This window comes from Danio rerio, chromosome 18 (genome assembly GCF_052040795.2).
Source record: "Danio rerio strain M-AB ecotype USA chromosome 18, GRCz13ab, whole genome shotgun sequence".
Taxonomy (NCBI): Eukaryota; Metazoa; Chordata; class Actinopteri; order Cypriniformes; family Danionidae; genus Danio; species Danio rerio.
In genome coordinates this window covers 49,303,002-49,321,372 of record NC_141038.1, presented here as the reverse complement: position 1 = coordinate 49,321,372, position 18,371 = coordinate 49,303,002, and the positions used below count along the sequence as shown (strand labels likewise).

At 39.3% G+C, this 18,371-nt stretch overlaps 1 protein-coding gene across 2 annotated transcripts; it reads right to left on the bottom strand.

Moving 5' to 3' along the window:
- Positions 1 to 1,543: 1,543 nt before the first annotated feature.
- mmp23bb (matrix metallopeptidase 23bb) lies at positions 1,544 to 16,057 on the bottom strand. Of its 2 annotated transcripts, none has more exons than XM_087292013.1 (8): positions 15,758 to 16,057; positions 9,886 to 10,028; positions 7,214 to 7,353; positions 6,970 to 7,113; positions 3,790 to 3,954; positions 3,474 to 3,584; positions 3,062 to 3,188; positions 1,544 to 2,085 (listed from the first exon to the last, which is right to left on the bottom strand). In XM_087292013.1, the coding sequence occupies exons 1-8, from the start codon at positions 15,839 to 15,841 to the stop codon at positions 1,890 to 1,892; spliced, it is 1,110 nt and encodes a 369-aa protein (XP_087148139.1). In that variant the 5' UTR covers positions 15,842 to 16,057; the 3' UTR covers positions 1,544 to 1,889.
- Between the last annotated feature and the right edge of the window lie 2,314 nt (positions 16,058 to 18,371).

Below are 18,371 nucleotides of genomic sequence, written 5' to 3'. Positions count from 1 at the left end.
ACAGATTCTGATTTAAAACATGATTGTTTAAAAAATAAATTATAAATGGATAGGTGTTGGGGTGGCTCGTTGGATAGCACTGTGGCCTTACTGCGAGAAGGTTGCTGGTTCGAGTCCCGGCTGGATCAGCTGGCAGTTCTGTGTGGAGTTTGCTTGTTCTCCCCGTGTTGGCGTAGGTTTCCTTCGGGTGCTCCGGTTTCCCCCAGTGCAAACACATGAGCTATAGGAGAATTGGGTTAGCTAAATTGCCAGTAGTGAATGAGTGTGTGTGTATGGTTGTTTCCCAGTACTGGGTTGGAGCTGGAAGGGCATCCGCTGCGTAAATCATTTGCTGGATAAGTTGGTGGTTTATTCCACTGTGGCGACCCCTGATGAATAAAGGGACTAAGCCAAAGGAAAATTAATGGATAGGTGTTGCTTGATTTATTGTGTTGGAACAATATGCAAAAATATGTCAACCTTAATATTAATACTGTAAAGCTGCACTCAAATTGACAAAAAACTAACTTGTGTTGTAATAATAACTATTCTCGCAGAATTAGAACAATTATTAAAACTCTATACTTTATTGTCGTTGGTGTGAACAGATCTTAAAGGGTTGGTTCACCCAAAAATGTCAACTATATGATGAGTTACTCACCCTCAAGGCAGCCTTGGTGTATAAGACATTCACCTTTATGTCAAATCCTGACAGAGTTATTTAAATGAATGGCCTTTTCCTGCTCTACAATGACTTGATTCTTATTAGGAAACCAAAAGTTTATAAACTGTTTTGTGTAGCATCTGGCAACTGCCATTGCTCGTGCTCTTCTTTTGAGGTGTGTTAGTGTCATCAACTGGAAAGGACTGCAAGTCTGTCTGAAATTGTATATTTTCCTACTATATGGTATGTGGAGGCAGCACGGGGGCTCAGTGGTTATCACTGTGACCCTACAGCAAGAAAGTCACTCATTTGAGTCCCGGCTGGCTCAGTTGGCATTTCTGTGTGGAGTTTGCATGTTTTTCCCCATGTTGGCGTGGGTTTCCTCCGGGTGCTCCGGTTTCCCCCACAGTCCATACACATGCTATAGGTCAGGGGTGTCAAACTCATTTCCTGGAGGGCCAAAGCCCTGCACAGTTTAGTTCCAACCCTGCTCCAACACACTTACCTGTAGGTTTCAAACAAGCCTGAAGGACTCAATTAGTTTGATCAGGTGTGTTTAATTAGGGTGGGAACTAAACTGTGCAGAGCTGCGGCCCTTTAGGAACTGAGTTTGACACCTGTGCTATAGGTGAATTGGGTAAGTTAAAATGGCAGTAGTGAATGAGTGGGTGTGTATGGGTGTTTCCCAGTACTGGGTTGCAGCTGGAAGGGCATCCACTGCATAAAACATATGCTGGAACAGTTGGCGGTTCATTCCGCTGTGGTGACCCCTGATAAATAAGGAACTAAGCCAAAGAAAAATGAATGAACGACTTGAGGGGGAGCAAATCTTGAGATCATCTTCATTTGGGGTGAACTAACCCTTTAAAACCCCTACCAAAACAAAATGAAGGACTGTGCATGCACTACTGATTTTTTATTTCACCACAGTGTACAAAACGCTACTCTTGCAAACAAATGAAAGACGTCAGTTTTGATTTTCCATCAAACTCTCCGTCATATTTTAAGCATCTCTAAAACTACAAATGCCTCAAAAGTGGCATGTATGTTAATAAACAAGCACCTTTGTCATGGCTGCAGAAGTAAATCTAGCTGATGCTTCTTCCACAGTATTGCCTCTGACATTCTGGCCTCTGGTCTGCCTGTGCGTGTCGTCCATTACGGCTCTGAGCATCAGACAGACACGTGTGACTGTGAGCGGCTCTGCAGTCTGGAGGTAGAGCACGAGTGATGAACACATCCGCCATCAGCTGTTGTTGGACGACTGCTCCGGCTTCAGCCGAATGGCCCATGAGTTTGCAGAGACGATGGTGCCGCGTCGATGGATGCGGCAGGTGTACGTGCCTTCGTTGAACTCATTGGCCACAAGCCGCAGGTCCCGATCTTTAATTACTATATAGCCAGGAATGGACGTCAGCAACTGCTCACCGTCTTTGTACCAGCTGCCAAAAGAAGGAATAAAGTGAGTGAGAAACACTAAACTGATTACTGACTCAATCCAAGCCTGATGCATTCTGAAACGGTCACAAAAACAGATGAATGCATTCATTTACACAATGACCACAGGGCAATTCGAAATCCGTTTATAGAGATGTACATGGCTGTTGCTAGGCCTATTTTGAGGGGAATGAATGTGTGTCATCAGGACCGAATTTGGACCCCTGTCCTAGCCAAAATAAAACAAATAAGACTTTCTCCAGAAGAAGAAATATTATAGGAATATACTCTTTTTTTTCTTTTCTTTTTTCTGAGTATCATATTTTACCAGAATTTTATGGCTAATATGATATTATACATTTGAAAAGAGAGCTCAAAGAAATAAGCACCTCGCTTTTATTTAGAGGCGAACAATGAATGCTGAGAGTAAAGTTACTGATGATAATAATATAAATATAAAATGCAGACAGCTTTCATTGTAATTCAGTGAGATCTGCTCTGAAAACAAATATTTTCACTACTTGTTAAAACTACAAATTTATAATGAGCTGAATCAACACAATTCTTGAAGTTTTTTTTTTTTTTTTAGTTTTTATACTAATATTCTAACAATTATAAAAAAAATAGAATATATATATTAAATATTAAAGTAAAATATTAAAGTTATTATTATGTTTATTCAATAAAAATCTGTAAATTACATTTCACGTACCACAACATAAAAACATGAACACTCGCCTGATAGGGAATTCTTTTTAAAACTGTAACTAATTGACATTTATTTGCTAAACAAAGTGCATCTGTCAAAATCACTATTTAGTAGATGATTTTTTATCAATTTCAATATATAGCATTATTGAAATTGATGAAAACTCTACCAAACACCATCTGTGTTCTGACAGATGCACTTTGTTTAGCAAATAAAATTCATTGCAATTTTTAAATTCTGAGAGCTGTGGATGTGATTATAGAGCGCTCTACCTGACTTTTGGAGGCACTCTGGTGCTTTTTGTCCCACAGCGGAAGCCCACAACTTTTCCACGAGGCACAATTTTGATCTTGACATTTTCCGGAGGAGGGGTCGGTGTGGAAACTGCATCCAGAGGCTCTGAAGAGCAAAGCAGCACTTTAAAGAGTGTGTGAGTCTGATTTTATTATGCATAGAGTGAGAAACTTTTGTGTGTGTGTGTGTGTGTGTGTGTGTGTGTGTGTGTGTGTGTGTGTGTGTGTGTGTGTGTGTGTGTGTGTGTGTGTGTGTGTGTGTGTGTGTGTGTGTGTGTGTGTGTGTGTGTGTGTGTGTGTGTGTGTGTGTGTGTGTGAGAGTGTGTGTGTGAGTGTGTGAGTGTGAGAGTGTGAGTGAAGATGGAGGAGGAGGATGTTGATCGTCTCTCACCGTAGCACAGGTCGCAGCGCTGCGGGCAGTTTTTCTTCATGAAGCTCCGTCTCCTCTCACAGAAACCCAAACGGGCCCAAGGATCACACACACGCTTCTTGTCCATGCATCCTGAAGCAAATTTGCAAGCACAAGATGGAAACTAGCATACGCTTTAACAATGCAGGAGGGGGAAAACAGTGTAAATGCTTTGTTACTGTTATAATTAAAGGGATAGTTCACCAAAAATGGAAAATTACCTCCTCATTAGTTCTTCCTCATGTGGTTTTTATGAGTTTATTTCTTCTGTTGGACACAAAAGAAGTGTTTTGCTTACCGTAAAGACGCTGGATGCCCCAGATATCATCTTGAGCGATGTTCCTCTGACCCGTGTATGTTGCATTAGGGTGCATTAATGCATTGGGGTCCTGTGAATGCCAGAGGCCTAAAGCGTGACCGATTTCATGAGCAGCCACTTGAACCAGGTCATTCAACCACACGCCTGTGCAGAAAAAAAACACCATCAAGATCAGAGAGAGAATCAATGAAGGACTGACCTGTAATGCATGGCAATTTATACTACTATATGTTTAACATACGCTACAATGAATGCAAAGTAACTGTGAGGAATTGAGCCAATTTTAAATGATGTTCAGAAATGATGATCAACAATTATACAATCACCGGCCACTTTATTAGGTACACCTTACTAGTACCGGGTTACCTTCAGATGCGCTTTAATCCTTCATGGCATAGATTCAACAAGCTACTGGAAATATTCTTTGGAGATTTTGCTCCATAGTGACATGATAGCATCACACAGTTGCTGCAGAGTTGTTCGCTGCACATCCATGATGACAATTCCACAACATCCCAAAAGTGCTCTATTGGATTGAGCTCACACAATTCTCTGCATTTTGCACAATTTTCATGCAGAAAATCTTTTGTTTTTACAAGGAACACACTGTCATTCTCAATTGTAAAGTCAGTTGCCCTATACTTTGCATACTAACTCATCACATGAGTAAACACCTGTCACACAGAATTGCAATTTAGAAATCAGAGCTCATCTGGTTCATAACTGGTTCTCTGCCCACCCGTGTTTTTTAGTTGTGTATCTCCCTCCATTTTCTCCATTCCTCAAACCTATTGAGGATTTTTTTCTTTTGCCTGGAGATGTAAAGTGTATGCCCGAAATCCACACACACGTATACCCCTTCTCCAAGCTCTAGCAGTTGATGCTTATCGTGGCTGGATTCGCCATGCAAGGTAACATATTCCCCACAGCTTGGCCAGACCAAAACAGAAAAGAGGATGCAGTATAGCTGTTTTTCTATTTTTACTGTAACTGTATTTAGTAAATACTTCTGTTGATGGCATATGTAGACCACAATATCTGCAACTGTGTGTTGGTTGTGATGAACACTGTGTACACTGTATTTGTGGGGAAAATACAGTGTGCAGAGTTACTGAAGTTTGTCCTGCGCGCTTGCGTTTTTTTTTTAGTTACTTCTTTGGTTTGGTGCGTTAATCTTATTGTTGCTATTGTTCAAAAGAAGGTAATGATTCGCACTCAATTGCTTCGTACTGTTTTTATTTTTACTTTTGCTTACATTTTACAGGTGATAACAGACAGTTATCAGCCACGAACAGTACGAAGCAATTGAGTGCGAATCATTACCTTCTTTGGGGAAAATACAGTAAAATATATTTGGTATTTGTGTGTTTTGTATAAAAACAATACTCTGAAATATTTTACAATGCACTTCTGTAGGCCTACTGTCTGTAGTACGTGTAACACTGAACAAAAAAAGGCTTACAGAAAGTCATTATGATGAATGGAGAAGAAGTGGTCAGAGTGTTTTACACTTAGCACATCAGTGTTTAACTGATCTTATGAATGTCTACTCATGTGACGGTTTGTGTGTGTCATTTGAAAACAAAATACCATTTTGAGAAGAAATCCCATTGTTTTGAACGTAGTTTCATTTTGCAGAAGAATTGAAGATTTTTGCCCAATGTGTGTGTGTGTGTTTTGTGATTTGTATGTTGAGTTCTGACAATATGAGGCCTGTTCTTAGAAAATGTGTGTAAACAATTGGAAAAAACTGTAAAAAATGTGTGTAATGTGACACGTTTCTGTCTGATATAACATATTCCACGCATACTGCCACTGTAAATAAATGTTATTTTTTGAAGGATTTCACATGTGGCCCTTTACTTGGTTTGCAAAACTTGATGTGGCCCTCGGGTCTAAACTGCTCTAGGGACATCACAGACTAATTTTACAACTTGTAAAAAGGGGCATAACAGGTCACCTTTAAAGGTTCAGGACACCCTGGAGAACTTTTTTTTTTAATATTAAAAACACAGATGTGTGTGTGTTGAGCATCAGTTAAGACAATGTTAGCACCTGTCAGCTTTAATTGTGGGGAAAACTGGATAATTTTGAGCTTTTGTCAGCTCATTTCAGCTTCCGGGTTTAAAATGATTTTTGGGGCGGGATCAAAATCGGCGACGTAGCGCAGTACTGCAAGTGCAATGATGACGCGTCGGTTTCTCATTATTATTCAAAGCGGAGTTTTCTTATCCTATGAGAAGAGCCGGCTGCTGAATTATTCATGAGAGCATGTGCTTTCCGAAGGCAGACCTGCCAGTTTCAAGCAAGCTGTGAGACCCAGACCCACGGCACGCAGTAGCCGTTCATGAAGGCTCGTATGTGTTTGTTTCCATGATCCACTGGGTTTGTTGCATGTTTTTTCCCCGCGATCCTGTCAGGGCAAATCATACAGCAAAGCTGTGTGTGTGATGCTAGCATTTTTGTCGGGAGAGCAGCACGAGAATTGGAGAATGGCGGACGCTGTCTTTTATCAGCAGTTCGTTCACATTCAGACACATCACTGTGCTGCTGTTTGCCTAAATCCTCCAGATTACCAGCAGGACTAATGGTTAAAATAGACAGGTCAGGAGACCTGCTGCACTGAGTCTGCATTCAGATCTAAAATTTAGACCCGGGGATCGAGGGAGAATCCTCATTTATAGTGTGTACATGAACACGATTATCTTTATAATGATATAAATTGTGGTTATGTGTATATGAAATTACGAATAACAAATGTAGCAGGGCATTAAATTACTGTTTGTTTCTTTGCATTTTAACTTTGTAAACTATAAACTCATGCGTCTCCTCACGGTTTGTCTCAATTTGTGAGCTAACCGACTACAACAGTTTTTCGCTCCCCTTCTCCCCTGCTGGCCACGCCCACTCCTGCTCTATGCTCGCGGAGCTCCACGCCCATTAATCATGCATCTTTTGAAAAAATTCTGAAGTAGACTTTAACCGAAAGTGGGGGGTGTCATGGCCCTTTAAAATGCATCAATAAAACAGCCCTCCGTTGCACAGCACTTCCAAAGATAATTTCACAAGAGGCCAAATAATTTGCTTTTCAACTGTGTATGTATATTCTAACCAGCACATGCATACAATTTAATAGCAAACTGTGTATGTATTGCACACCTTGTTTCCAGCTGAAGCGGGATTTGCCCAGAATCCAGAACTCATGGTTGTCAAAGTGTATTTCTCCACGTGGAGGGAGGAAAGCGTGTGCCAGCTCACCGTTCAGTCCATCAAAACACGGGTGCAGTGGAGAGCGCCAGCAATCTGTGTGGTTGTACGTGTAGAAACCTGTCTCAGAAAGCGCAGATTAAAAACACTCCGTCAGCCTGCCAAACTGCACACGCCGGCACATTTATTGACTTACCTATGGTGATGTCGGCACTTTTGCTGGTGTTGGTGATTTCCGTGAAAGTCAGAGGAGAGACGTCGCTCCATTTGGTGAAGGCGATGCTGATGGCTTTACGGGTATCGTCTTTATTCAGCGTGTTGGGGAACTTTGTGATCCTTCAGGAGGAAGAACAGTAAATTACTTCCAGCCAGAAATGAGTGACTTGCTTTCAGAGGGTCTTTGTGTCTGCTATCAATCAAACAGCACATCTACACAAAGCTCAACGCTCCTGAAATCAATCTGCTGTTCCTGAAATATCTCCAGGCATCTGAAGGCCAGATTACTGCTTTTGTCTCACGCATCTCTCTGTTCATACGTGTGGCTTTCCTCAGGCTAGTAGCATATTTATCATTTATATTGTCCTTCATGTTGTATTCAGATTAAAAAGAGCATTGATTTTTATTTATTTTTATTTATTATTTATATTTTCACAATTACTTTCAAATACAAATAATAATTAAGTCCATTTTTGACCAGGGTTTGTACTGTGTGGAGCACCATTAGGTGTCAAAATGCTTTTGTTCAAATTATCTCTGAATGGTACATTAATGTCCAAAAACGCTGTGATAAACTTATGCCCACTGCAGCATGAAACCAGCCTTTAGTCTGAAAGTGTATCAAATAATTATATAAAATAATAATAATATATATATATACCCCAGGAGTAAGAATAATTTGGCGGTCCCAACCTGGTATTAGTAAGGTGTACCTAATAAAGTGGCTGGTGTGTGTGTGTATATATATATATATATTAGGTATTCTAGGTATATATTAGGAACTTGTATTCCTCTGAGATTTTGGTCCATATTGACATGATAGCATCACGCAGTTGCTACAGAGTTGTCGGCTGCACATCCATGATGCCAATCTCCCGTTCCACCACATCCCAAAGGTGCTCTATTGGATTGAGAACTGGTGACTGTGGAGACTATTTGAGTACAGTGAACTTATTGTCATGTTCAAGAAACTAGTCTGAGATGATTCGTGCTTTATGACATGGTGCGTTATCCTGCTGGAAGAAGGCATCAGAAGATGGAGACACTGTGGTCATAAAGGGATGGACATGGTCAGCAACAATACTCAGGTAGGCTGTGGTGTTGACACGATGCTCAATTGATACTAATGGGCCCAAAGTGTGCCAAGAAAATATCCCCCACACCATTACACCACCAGCCTGAACCATTGACACAATGCAGGATGAATATATGCTTTCATGCTGTTGACACTAAATTGTAACCCTACTATGCGAATGTTGCAGCAGAAATCCAGACTTATCAGACGAGGCAACGTTTTTCCAATCTTCTATTGACCAGTTTTGGTGAGCCTGTGTGAATTGTAGCCTCAGTTTCCTGTTCTTAGCTGTCAGGAGTGGCACCAGTGTGGTCTTCTGCTGCTGTAGCCTATCTGCCTCAAGGTTGGACGTGTTGTGTGTTCAGAGATGCTCTTCTGCAGACCTCGGTTGTAACGGTTATTTGAGATACTATTGCATTTCTATCAACTCAAACCAGTCTGACCATTCTCCTCTGACCTCTGGCATCAACAAGGCATTTGTGCCCTTATCCAATCATTGAATTGGATTAGACCATTAGCATCACGCTAAAAAATAAATAAATAATATTTTTCTCCTGACAGAATTGGTGTAACTGAGTCAGATTTGTTGGCTGTCTTGCTCACACAAGCTTTTTCAACTCTCCCCACAAGTTTTCTATAGGATTGAGATCAGGGCTTTGTGATGGCCACTCCAAAACATTCACTCTGTTGTCCTTTAAGCACATTTTAACTACTTTGGCAGTGTGCTGAGGGTCATGATCTGTTTGGAAGACCCATTAGTGGCCAAGATTTAATCTCCTGGCTGATGTCTTGAGATGTTGCTTCAGTATTTCTACATAATGTTCTTTCTTCATGATGCCATCTATGTTGTGAAGCGGACCAGTCCCTCCTGCAGCAAAACAACCCAAAACAACAGGATGCTGCCGCCCCCATACTTCACAGTTGGGATGGTGTTCCAAGGCTTGTAAGCTTTCCCCTTTGTCCTCCAAATGTAACACTGGTCATCATGGCCAAACAGCTCAATCTTAGGTCCATCAGGCCACAGGACATGTCTCCAAAAATAGTATTTTCCCAGTGTAAATTAGCAAATGGTAATCTGGCTTTTTTGTTGATTCTGACTTGTTGATTTTCCCATGTTGTCACACAAGGAAGCAGTGTGTTTTTCCTTAAATACTATTCTACAGTTGTGCCTCCAATTAACTCAAATGTTGTCAATTAGCCAATCAGAAACTTCCAAAACCTTGACTCCATCATCTAAGCTTTTCATAATAATCTTATTGTATGTAAACTTGACTTTCAAGAAAAGTTATAACAACTTCTCAAAAAAATATCTCTCTCCTTATTCTGCTATTAAGCAGAGAAGAAACAAATGTGATCATGCTAACTTACCTAAAAGAGATAAATGCTTAGTCACATTAAAATCTGACTTTTTTAAAATGGTTATGTGCCTTTGTTTACAGTGTACTGTATGTATACTCCTGGTTTCAACTGTAAACATTCAAACAGTATTGGAACTAGTGCAGGATAAGTAAATGATGACAGAATGTTGATTTCGGGGTGGACTGCCCATTTAAACTCCATTTGTCAGTGTCTCTCACTTGTAGCTGACGTTGAAATGCTCCCATCTGTATCCCAGTGGGTTGATGGCGTAGCGTTTGGATCTCACTGCTCCTCCATGGGTCTTTGAGTCCACAGACGACAGTTTCTGCGCACATGGTTTACGCAACTGAAAACTGCCAACCTAAGAGAGACAGAAGAAAGATGCTGACGTGTCTTCAATGCACAGTGGGTCCAAGTATGAGATCACATTAAAAAAATAAATAAAAATCAACATTTAAACCAGCATATTCATTTATTCCTTCATTTTCTTGTCGGCTTAGTCCCTGTATTAATCCGGGGTCGCCACAGCGGAATGAACCGCCAACTTATCCAGCTCGTTTTTACGCAGCGGATGCCTGTCCAGCCGCAACCCATCTCTGGGAAATAAACCAGGATATTATCATGTAATAAAGTATGTATTTAAAACAATGTGGATATCAGTAACATCAGAGGTCCCTTAAAGGGATTGTTTATCCAAAATAATAAATATAATAAAAATAATGACTGAAACACACTTTGAAAAGTTAAAAAGTTTTACTATTTTAAGTTTTGGGTGAACTATCCTCACTGTAAAAAACATCTGTTAATGAACGGTTTGTGATTTTGTGATTCACAAGTTTTTATTTACGGTTGTAAATTGCATTATGGGATGTTGATCTCTGCACTGTCGACTGTTGATGTAGGAAATTCAACTACAGTTTAACAAAAAGTTTTTGGTACTGTGATATACAAAAACACGGACAATAAGTGCGTTGACCCATGGCTGCAGCCGGTGATCGACGAGATTAGCTCAAAGTTGCAGCAGTCATGATGAGCGATCACATTTATTTATTTGTTCATAACAACAAAAGATTTACAGTACAAATAAAATAGAACACAGTGTCTACAAATGAGTTCATTTTTTAACCATTAGGTTTTTAACCATAAGTTTTTATGCAGCGGATGCCCTTCCAGCCGCAAGCCATCCTTGGGAAACATCCACACACACTACGGACAATTTAGCCTACCCAGTTCACCTGTACCGCATGTCTTTGGACTGTGGGGGAAACCGGAGCACCCGGAGGAAACCCACGCAAACGCAAGGAGAACATGCAAACTCCACACAGAAACACCAACTGAGCCGAGGCTCGAACCAGCGACCTTCTTGCTGTGAGGCGACGGCACTACCTACTGTGCCACTGCATCACTTGTTTTGAAACTTTTGAATCGGAATTTGTCTAATAATAAACGTGAAACACACGTGGTTGTTGTCATGCGGTGAACTCGCCCACTCATGTCATATTGGTGTCGTCATCACAGCACCAGCAGTCGCCCTTCAGATGCTGCACCGGCTGAATCAGTCGTCTGATCTCGAAGCACTGTCGATACTTTAATGCCACATGTGACAGTTATGTGGCGTCCGCGCAGCATCAATCCGGACAACATTTCTAACCAGCATGCACCGCTTTAAGACTTCGATCGATCTGCGCAGCGCTGCATGAAGTCTAACACCTAATACATCACTTTAAACCAAAAACTAATGTGCTATTTTCAAATTTTCAAGGTTAAACGTTGTTGACCAAGATCCCATAATGCAACTCAAAATCATAAACTGAGAGAAAAAGCATCTTAAAATATGAAAATATGACTTACAGATATTTATTACAGGGCTCAAATGCAATAAATTATAAACGCAAAACTTTTAAAGGAGGATTCACTGATGAAAGCTGCAGTATTTGCAGTCAGTGGCTCAGTGTTTTGGAAGTTCTGTCACCCATATGTGAAGCAAAGACCCTCCTCCCTTCGCCATGACCTTCAACACTTTCTCTCTCTCTCTCTCTCTCTCTCTATGCTCATTCTTTTGATCCTTGCAGAGATTTTACAACTCTTTCCCAAAAAAATGCATGTGAATCACCAATGAATGCCTCAGTGTGGCAAATGGCTGAGTAAAGTCAAGATTTTAGGACAGCTTTTCACAATATCGCTCCATTAGTTAGACAAACTACTAATGAAAAAACATGTCTAATGCATGCATTAATCTTAGCTCAAGTCAAAATCAACATTTACTAACACATGACTAAAATCTAAAGTTAGCAGTTAACATTAAAGCTGTTTAACTGACAATAGCACACATTAAAATACTAACTTTCTGTCAGACTTTACAATGAGCTCTCGTTTAGTTAATGCATTTTGCTAACATGAACTAAGCATGAACAATACTTACAGCATTTATAAATCATAATAATAGTTCTGTATTGTTACAGTTTTTCCCAGTTGTTTACACACATTTTCTGAAAGCATGTCTCATATTGTCAGAACTCTACAATGTGTAAAAATAGTTGGGTTAAAAACACCCCAAAATATAACCCAACTATTGGTTATTATAGCACCTTCCCAACTATTATGGCACCAACTATTTTAGCACCTTCCCAACTATAGGTTATTTTAACCCAATGCATTGGGTTATTTTGATTAAATGTTTTTTCCCATTCTGGTATTTCTATTGCTACTATTACTTGTACTACTATTAGTTTTAGAATTATGGCTGTGTAAATAAATAACATATAGTTTTTAAAAAGATTGAAAATGCTTTATTTCCATTACATTTTAGTTCCAGACACTTATGTTAAAATAAATCAAGAATCATAAACAATGAAGAACAAAGTTCAGACAGGTATAAACTGTGCAAGCAGAAAATCCTGTGCAGAATATGGAGCCCTGTGTGCTGTAGAGGCTGTCCAGCAGCTGCAGCAGGCGTCACTCAATGTCTACAATGTACATTACATTTTAGCCACATCCAAACGCTTCTAAAAGATAGTCTTGGATGGTGTAATGGATATAAAAACCATGACACAGAGGTCATTTGTAAAAAAAAAATAACAAAGTTATTGCGATAGAGCTAATATAAACTTTACAACGCAAAAACAACATTACGTACGCATATTAATACAGCTGTTCTGTGTCAGTTGAATCAGTTGACTGTTGAAATCCATTTTTTTTAACCCAACTTGTTGAGTTATTAAATACATAACCAAATAAAGGTTAAAAATGACCCAACAAAGCCCCAAATACTTAACTCAGCTGGTTGAGTTATTAATAAATAACCAAATAAAGGTTAAAAATGACCCCACAAAGCACCAAATACTTCACTCAGCTGGTTGAGTTATTAATAAATAATCTAATAAAGGTTCAAAATTACCCAACAAAGCATCAAATACTTCACTCAGCTGGTTGAGTTATTAATAAATAATCTAATAAAGGTTCAAAATTACCCAACAAAGCATCAAATACCTCACTCAGCTGGTTGAGTTATTAATAAATAATCTAATAAAGGTTCAAAATTACCCAACAAAGCATCAAATACCTCACTCAGCTGGTTGAGTTATTAATAAATAATCTAATAAAGGTTAATAATGACCAAACAAAGCACCACATATTTAACCCAACTGGTTGAGTTATTATTAAATAACCTAATAAAGGTTAAAAATTACCCAACAAAGCACCAAATATGTTAACCGCAACCATTGGGTTAAATAAATAACTTGAAGTTTCACTTTGGTTATCAAACACAGCTCATAAACATTGAGGCAAAGTTTGTTTTAAATTCACACATTCAGACCCTCTCATTAATAAAATCATTTCAAGAAGATGATCTTTGCAAAGTTCTGAACAGTGAAATCATATGATATCCGCCTGAGACCCGCTCATTGACTTGTGTCCTCTATAGTGGACGTTGCGTTTTCATGAATTTTCTTTGTACTTTTTGAGCTACTCAGTCAAGTCCTGTTGTACTGTTCAGAGGACATCCTGGGCTTTCTAGTGATATGTCATTTGGTTGCTGGCAAGCTAGAAACCACTTCTTACACTGCATCCAAGATGGCCGACATAAAAAAAGCACATTTTATAGGAGAGAGGCATGTAAAATTGAGCTTTATAAATGTTTTTTTACTATTATTATTACACATATATATTTGTTTATTAAAGTGTCAGGAACAATACATTTAGCTTTCAAAGCTGTTAACTTGTTTGTGTTTCAAAATATTCTCTGTTTTTAAATGTCCACTATAGTGGACACCAGGACCATCTTAATGTAATTATTGACTGCATGCTGTAAGAGGCAGAACTGCAGCAGGGATGATTCTTTAGAGGTGGGAGTAATGCCTAGTTCAGATTTTAGCCCCAATTTTGAGGACAGGTTTTAAGAAATCGGAGACAAAAGCCTGAAATCACAGGTAAATTGGTGCTCGTGCACGTACAGTAAGTGACAATCTCACAGTATGAACTGTCAAAGACGCGATCTGAGAGAATCGCCGATGAGTCGCTGAAGCCCGTGAGGTATTTGGCGTGCTGAATATCTGGAGCTGTCAGCGATTCAAATCATGCCGTGTGAAATGAGTTTGACTGAAAATAACATTGGCGATCTCCTACAGCCAATGAGAGAGCGGCATTCACTTGTGTGTGCGTGTGTACCTGAAGGCCAGCGGGAGGTTGGAGGAGAAGTTAAAAGCACTCATTTACGGTTTCTTTGGACCCAAGAAATGGAGGAAAAACTAGTGGAGGATCGAGAGGAGCATCTGTGTCTGTTTGACGTTTCATACAGAAAGAAATTAGTTTATTAGTAACGTTGAGGAGAAATTGCTAATACCTTCAAACCCAGGTGAGCAAACATGTACATGTTCTACCCCATTAAAGGCTTCTTTCTCATTATGTCGTTAATAACAAAAGATATACGACGTGTTTTTGGCTGTGAGATGTAGTTTGGATGAAGTTGCCGGTGATTCTTCCTATTGTAAAGTCATGCAATGTGAAAGCCCCTGTCGCCGATCCATCTTGCAGTGTCAACAAAGCAGCGACAAAACGCTAGCCCAGATAGTCATGCAGGCTGAACTCGGCATAAGTCACACATGTGCAAGTCACAAGCAAGTCTCGAGTCATAACCTTCAAGTCTCAAGCAAGTCAAGTCAATTTTTGTCAGACTCAAGTCAAGTCGAGTCACTGATTTTTATCAAATTATTATTAGTTTTTTAAAATTTATATTTACATGCATAACTTTTGGTTTTGTATGTAATGCATAATATTTAACAAACGGTTATTAATTTAACAAAAACTAAAATGATTTTGAGTCATTTAACTCAAGTCCAAGTCAAGTCTCAAGTCATGAGTCAAGTTCGAGTCAAGCAAGTCTCAAGTTCTAAATTTTGCGACTTAAGTCAAGTCATGTGACTCGAGTCCCCCATCTCTGTTAGATAGTTGAGGGAGACACTGATTTAGAGTCTGACAATCAGACAATTAAAGAATGACAATCAGTTTTAAATCGCTTTTATGTTTAATTTGTTTTGGATTAACATCACTTCTTTCATTTATTTATATATATTTTTTTTGAATTTGGCTCTCTTTCAGACTAAACTGCTCCAGGAATTTCAATACAAAAGGGAAAGGAAAGGCTTTTGTTTAGTTTTTGTTACATTAATATTGGATTAATATCCCTTTACAGCCATATCCTGTACAGTTTTTTGTTGTGTTGCTGTTGTTTCGAACTGAAATTGTCCTGTGGATCAGTACATGCTGTAAAATTAAAAACAAAATGTAAAAACTTCAAATTGTAGAATTTTTTAAAATCCCAAAAATGTAGGAAATCACAGAAAAAATATTATTTGGGTCTCAGGAGGATATCAGCAGCCAAGCATTATCAAAGTACAGAATTGCTCACAGACAAATAAATAGTGCTAATGTTGTTTTCAAGTCATATTTACATGTGATTTCAGACCGAATATCTAAAATGCCATGGAAAAAAAACAGGGAGCCTATAACAAGTTGTCACTGGTCGAATGTGCGAATGAATATAAACCAACTTTACCTCAGCCTCATGAACCGAAGTTATGGAGCTCTTACCGTGTGTTCAGTCCACGCAGGCACGGCCACCGCATTACTATCCAGCACCATAAGCACAAGAGCACACGAACAAACCCAGAACATCTTGAAATCACAACTTTCCTCACGGATCCACCTTCCACTTTGCGACTTTGCGTTTCATCCATATATTCTGGAGCGGTGAAGCATTTTTCCACAGTGAACGCGCATTCAGACGCGCGCGCATCCGAGCCGGAGACAGATGTGTGCGCGGAGAGTGTTTAATACAGGAGACTTTATCTAGTGCACTTCTGCTTCTTGCCGTGAACTTTGTCTCTCTCCAGGGTGCAGGAAGGATCCCGCAGGAGCAGAATAAAGCACCGCCCTGCTCCAGTCTGATGTCCTCCTCCTCCTCCTCTTCATCTCCTCGCGCTTCTGTTTATCAACTCGCTGTCACGCGAATATCTGGAGGACTGCGAGCGCTCGCTTTTCCTCAGCGAAATCACCGAACAAAAATCACAATCACGAAATAATACAGACAAATTGCTGACATTTTAAAATGTTTCCAAAGTTGGTGACACAGTGGTTAGCACTTTCGCCTCACAGCAAGAAGGTCGCTGGTTCGAGTCCCGGCTGGGCCAGTTGGTATTTCTGTGTGGAGTTTGCATGTTCTCCCCGTGTTGATGTGGGTTTCCTCCTGGTGCACCAGTTTCCCTCACAGTCCAAACTCATGTGCTATAGGTGAATTGGATAAACTAATTTTGCTGTAGTCTATTATGTGTGTGTGTGGGGGTGTTTCCCAGTACTGGGTTGCAGCTGGAAGGGCATCCACTGTGTAAAACATATGCTGGATAAGTTGGCGGTTCATTCTGCTGTGGCGACCCCTGAGGAATAAAGGGACTAACTCGAAGGAAAATGAATAAGAAATGCAGAACGGCAATATTCAGGTCACATTACCACGCCAATATCCTCACGTCGGTGTGTGCCGTATTTGTAATATTGATCTGATCAGCTTAGATAAAAATCACAAACATCTACGCATACCTTTTTTTGGATTGCAGAAATCGGTCACTAAAATATGGAAATATTTGGAATTTATGGAAAATTTTCTGGTCATTTTGAGAGACTATCGTGAGATATAAAGTCATCCCCCCACCACCACATCAAACTTTGTTTGATCTCACAAATCCTCTAATAAAAATAAAATAAATAATATATTAATGTATTATTATCATTTAAAAAAGTGTCATAAATAAACAAAAGTTGTGTTAAATGCAATGCCACAAAAATGAGGTTTTACATTTAAATAGTTTTCTGAAAATATGAAAATAGATTTACATGAGAGTAAATGCTTTCAGAGCATTATATGTTTTCAGAGATTTTGTTTTGTTTTGCGATTGTTCATTCACAAAATGGGGAAAAAAAAAGTTTGGTTTACACTGAGCCCACTTTTTCTTATGTATATGGCATTTCCTAATAACATGAACAAATAAAAAATGTCCTTTACAATTCAAGTTCTTATTATCAGAAAAAAACAATACATCAGATAAACACATTTCTATCTTACATACCTGACAAAAGTCTTGTCGTCAATCCCAGTTGTAAGAGCAACAAATAATAACTTCTAGTTGATCATTTGGAAAAATGGCAGAAAGTAGATCTGTAACGGCATCCCAATCATCACAAACACTGCAGAAGACCTACAGAAACCAGCATGGAGCCAATATTCTGACAGAAATCAGTCAAGTTTGGTGAAGGAAAAGTCATGGTTTGGGGTTACATTTAGTATGGGGGCGTGCGAGAGATCTGCAGAGTGGATGGCAACATCAACAGCCTGAGGTATCAAGACATTTGTGCTGCCCATTACATTACAAACCACAGGAGAGGGCAAATCCTCCAGCAGGATAGCGCTCCTTCTCATACTTCAGCCTCCACATCAAAGCTCCTGAAAGCAAAAGAAGGTCAAGGTGCTCCAGGATTGGCCAGCCCAGTTAACAGACAAGAACATTATTGAACATGTCTGGATAAGATGAAGGAGGAGGCATTGAAGATGAATCCAAAGAATCTTGATGAACTCTGGGAGTCCTGCAGAACGCTTTCTTTGCCATTCCAGATGACTTTATTAATCAGTGATTTGAGTCATTGCAGAGATGTATGGATGCAGCCCTCCAAGCTCATGATGGAGTCAGACACAATATTCATTCTTTTCTTTATATTCTATACTGGACATTATTTCTGTTCAGTGACAAGACTTTTGTCTAAGCAGAGTCAGACCTTACTGTCCTACTTAATTCATTAAAAATCAAGGAATGATCATATTTTATTTTGGTAAAATAAGTGTATCTAGAGGCCTTTGACTTTCATATAAGCCACTTCTGATACCAAATGATCAACTAGAAGTAGGAACTTGTTCCTAAAACTTAGAGAGGCGACAAGACTTTTGTCAGGTAGTGTACTCCATTTGTTTGTTATTAAACAACTCCAAAATTTCCAATAACTCATTTATTCTGTCTGTGTCATGATGACAATACATAATAGTTTTCTAGACACTAGAATTCAGCTGAAAGTGCAATTTAAAGACTTGATTAGTTTAATTAGCAAGTCATTAGACGACAGTGGTTTGTCCTGGTGATAATTGGAGACAAAAAAATCTTAA

What these genes read in the sequence shown, in the direction of transcription:
- mmp23bb (XM_087292013.1), bottom strand. Translation starts at nt 15,841, where the DNA reads ATGTTCTGGGTTTGTTCGTGTGCTCTTGTGCTTATGGTGCTGGATAGT. An exon ending in CCGCTTCAGCTGGAAACAAG is followed by an intron (nt 3,955 to 6,969) that starts GTGTGCAATACA and finishes TTTTCTGCACAG; the next exon opens with GCGTGTGGTTGAATGACCTG. An exon ending in GCGCTGCGACCTGTGCTACG is followed by an intron (nt 3,189 to 3,473) that starts GTGAGAGACGAT and finishes TTTGCTCTTCAG; the next exon opens with AGCCTCTGGATGCAGTTTCC.